Source organism: Austrofundulus limnaeus, unplaced genomic scaffold (genome assembly GCF_001266775.1).
Source record: "Austrofundulus limnaeus strain Quisiro unplaced genomic scaffold, Austrofundulus_limnaeus-1.0 Scaffold358, whole genome shotgun sequence".
NCBI lineage: Eukaryota > Metazoa > Chordata > Actinopteri > Cyprinodontiformes > Rivulidae > Austrofundulus > Austrofundulus limnaeus.
The window spans coordinates 518,297-522,343 of record NW_013952760.1 but is presented as its reverse complement, the minus strand read 5'-3'; the positions used below and the strand labels follow the sequence as shown (position 1 = coordinate 522,343).

Here is a 4,047-nt window from a genome sequence, read left to right as displayed (position 1 = left end):
TCCTGACATCTGGACCTGACACCTGGACCTGACATCCTGACACCTGGACCTGACATCCTGACACCTGGACCTGACATCCTGACATCTGGACCTGACACCTGGACCTGACATCCTGACACCTGGACCTGACATCCTGACACCTGGACCTAACACCTGGACCTGGTACCTGGAACACCAGAACATGGTCACAGAACCTTTGGTGTGACTCTGGAGAACGTCAGCTCTGGTGGGACGCTGATGTTTAAAACGGTGTTGTGAGCGTCCTCAGCGAGCCGCTCCTCTGATTGTGTGTTGGTGACGTTCACTTCCAGAAGTAACCACCGGACCGTGCTGCTGTAGTCCAAGACCGGGTCCCCGTTCAGCCTGAACACACACACACACACACACACACACACACACACACACACACACACACACACACACACTGCTGGCAAAGAGCTGGTGTAAAGTTGGGTTTATAGATGCACAGAGAGAGCAGCATCATTCCCACCCCCAGCACACACACACACACACACACANGCATCACCGTGGGGACTGGGCTTCGGTCCCTGCTGGGTCTCACCTGCTAAACGGTTTCTGGTTCTCATCCATGAACCGGGCCGACATCTGAAGGTTACTATGACAGCGGTTATCAGAACCACAGGCCTTCTGGATGTGGATCTGAGGGTTAGGAAGAAAGTAGAGTCAGAGGTTTGGACCGGTTCTGTGTGGGTTCTAATGTTCTGTGACACAAGGTTTCAGTTTTCTGTCTTTAGTTCCAAACTGGGTTCCTCTCAGTTCTGATCCGATTTCTAGTCAGGTACCAATAACTCAGGCTCTTTTCAAAAAAGCTGGTCCTGTTCAGGTTCTGGTTTAGGTTCTAAAGGGTTCTGTTTGGGTTTGACCTCAGATCTCTAACAAGCTCACACTGAATGGTACCATGTTCCCTTTCTTTGTTTATTCGGGCCAGATTCTGACCCTTCTGACCCAGTTAGACCGTGGTTCTGATGCATTCTTACCCCTTTGAGTTCTGTTGGGTTCTGACTAAAGAATCACATCTGTCTGATTTGATATTAGTGGTTCTTGTTGGTTCTGATGTGTTCTGATTGAGAAGTCTGCCTCCTGTCTGTTGAAGCTCTCCTGGGTTCTGACCTGGGTTCTGACGGGCCGTGGAGTCCGGTTGAGAACAGGGAGGTGTCTCAGGTCTTGAACGTCGTCTCGTTTCTCCGGCAGCTTCTCCCACAGCGACGCGTTCAGGGAGAACACCAGAGGTTCCACTTTGTTCTGGATGGCTCTCTGTGGAACAGATAAAGAACAGAACCTGAGCGGTTCTTCTCATGTCGGACCCGTCAGCTCATCAGGCGGCTGCAGGATTGTCTGCGGGAAGAAGTGGAGCYGAAAACAGGACATGATGCTGGAGATTACCAGCAGGAATGTGAAATCAACAGGATTAACGGTTCTGACCCATAACCAGCTTCAAACAGCCGGCCCAGTGTGGTGTTCTGAAACACATCGGGCCTCGTGAGTCAGAACCAGTCGTCCAGAACATCAAAGCAGGAGAAGAGGTGAGGGATACACGGTGTTCGTTATTTTTACCTCAACCACCAGAGAAACTCGTTTACCTGCAGCTACAGATAAAGTCCACCCTGAAACTGGTCCATCTGCACCCGGTCTCTGCAGGGACCTGAAGTCCACCCTGAAACTGGTCCGCTCTGCACCCGGTCTCTGCAGGGACCTGAAGTCCACCCTGAAACTGGTCCGCTCTGCACCCGGTCTCTGCAGGGACCTGAAGCCACATCAAAAACTGTTGAAAGTGGATCTGTTTTCAGGATGTGTCGGTCACCAGCAGACTGATTAACGTCTCATCACAATCAGTCAGATTTATCTGAGCCAGCAGAACTTCCTTTGATCCACTGTAATCAGAGGTTTCCTGATTCAAACACAAACTCTACAGAACCTCTGACGGCACCTCCCCACCAGAGGTTCTGATGAACAACAAATAAAGATTTAATACTTCAAGGTTGTTCATCTCTGTTCTGTGGATGGTACCATATGTACCTCAACGAGTCGACTGATTCACGAGCAGCGAAAAGCCAACCGGATCTGATTCATCCTCTAATCATGATCCAATTCATCCTCTAATCATGATCCAATTCATCCTCTAATCATGATCCAATTCATCCTCTAATCATGATCCAATGCATCCTTCAATCACAATCCTATTCAGCCTTTAATTACGATCCAATTCATTTTTAATTATGATCTGATTCTTCCTTTAATCGTGATCCGATTTATCCTTTATTTATGATCCGATTCATCCTCTAATCACGATCCAATTCATCCTTTAATTACGATCTGATTCATCCTTTATTTGTGATCTGATTCATCCTCTAATCACAGTCTGATTCAGCCTTTAAGATACAATTTATCTTTTAATTGCAATCTGATTCATCCTATAATCACGATTCGATTCATCCTTTAGTCACGATCCAATACATCCTTCAATCACAATCTGATTCAGCCTTTAATTAAGATCCAATTCATCTATTAATTACAATCGAATTCATCCTTCAATCACGAGTCGATTCAGCCTTTATTTACAATCCAATACATCTTTTAATTACGATCTGATTCATCCTTTATTTATGATCCGATTCATCCTCTAATCACAGTCTGATTCAGCCTTTAAGATACAATTTATCTTTTAATTGCAATCTGATTCAGCCTTTCATCATGATCCGATTCAGCCTTTAATCACGATCCAATTTATTCTTCAATTGCGATCCGATTCAGCTTATAATTAAGATGCACTTCAACCTTTAATCGTGATCCGATTTAGCCTTTTATAATATGATTCAATATGTTTTTTCAACAAAGTGAGATTCAGTATAACACCACAACAAAGCGAATAAATGATTCTGTCAGTCTTTGAAACATGCTTTGTTTAAAATTTACATTTTTATAAAACTTAACTCACAATAATAAACAAACAAAAATCAATAAATAAATCTACCACCAGCAAAACGTATTTTCTACTGTACTAACAATATGTAAGATTAGTTTATGTCCATGAAACTGGGTGAAGCACAATTACTGCAGTGCTGTTGCAGTTCTCCTCGTGGACACTAGGTGTCCCTAAAAAAACCCACTATCCATCCATCCATCCATCCATCTATCTATCGTGAGGATGGTGTGCCTGCAGTTACGTCAGCAGCCAGCAGGTGGCGCTCTGCATGTTTGTGACTCACCTGAATTCCCACTCTCAGAGTTTCACACTTCCTTTTGGGCAACGACAGGAAACTGGAGTACACAGTGTTTCCCTGGTCATGGAAATAGAGGCGGGGCTTGAGGCTGGTGACATCAGCGGTCACGGTGAAGTGGACGGCTGAGGGACGGAGACAAACAGCGTCCATACATGAAACATACAAAGGTTTAAAGACAGCAACACGTAGCTTCAGCTGAGTTTAATCACTGATTCTTTCAAGAGAAGAAAAAAATCTCTAGTTTCCAAAACATTTGGTTCAGCTGTCAGAAATCATTTCACTGTGAAATGGAAGAGAGACAACAATCACTCCCTGAGGAACTCCTCAGGATGTTTGTAGGACGCATTAAAACAAATTATTCTACTGCTTCAACAAAATACTGTGAACAAAAACAACCTCAGTACTGACTGATCTGAATTTAATTCAGCAGATGTGTTGGTTAACCTTTGACCCAGAACCCCTGGACTCTGATTGGTCAGATTAATGACTCAGAACATCTGGACTCTGATTGGTCAGATTAATGACTCAGAACATCTGGACTCTGATTGGTCATATTAATGACCCAGAACACCTGGACTCCAATTGGTCAGAATAATGACCCGGAACCCCTGGATTCTGGTCAGATTAATGACTCAGAACCCCTGGACTCTGATTGGTCAGATTAATGACTCAGAACATCTGGACTCTGATTGGTCAGATTAATGACTCAGAACATCTGGACTCTGATTGGTCATATTAATGACCCAGAACACCTGGACTCCAATTGGTCAGAATAATGACCCGGAACCCCTGGATTCTGGTCAGA

At 44.5% G+C, this 4,047-nt stretch overlaps 1 protein-coding gene across 1 annotated transcript in view; it reads right to left on the bottom strand.

Moving 5' to 3' along the window:
* LOC106528108 (integrin alpha-3) overlaps nt 1-4,047 on the bottom strand; it is a gene marked incomplete at its 5' end in the record, with an annotated part of 24,548 nt that overhangs the window by 8,674 nt on the left and 11,827 nt on the right. Inside the window, 4 exon segments of the mRNA XM_014023189.1 lie at nt 195-363; nt 563-660; nt 1,132-1,275; nt 3,228-3,364. Of these exon segments, the coding sequence (XP_013878643.1) occupies nt 195-363; nt 563-660; nt 1,132-1,275; nt 3,228-3,364 (548 nt within the window).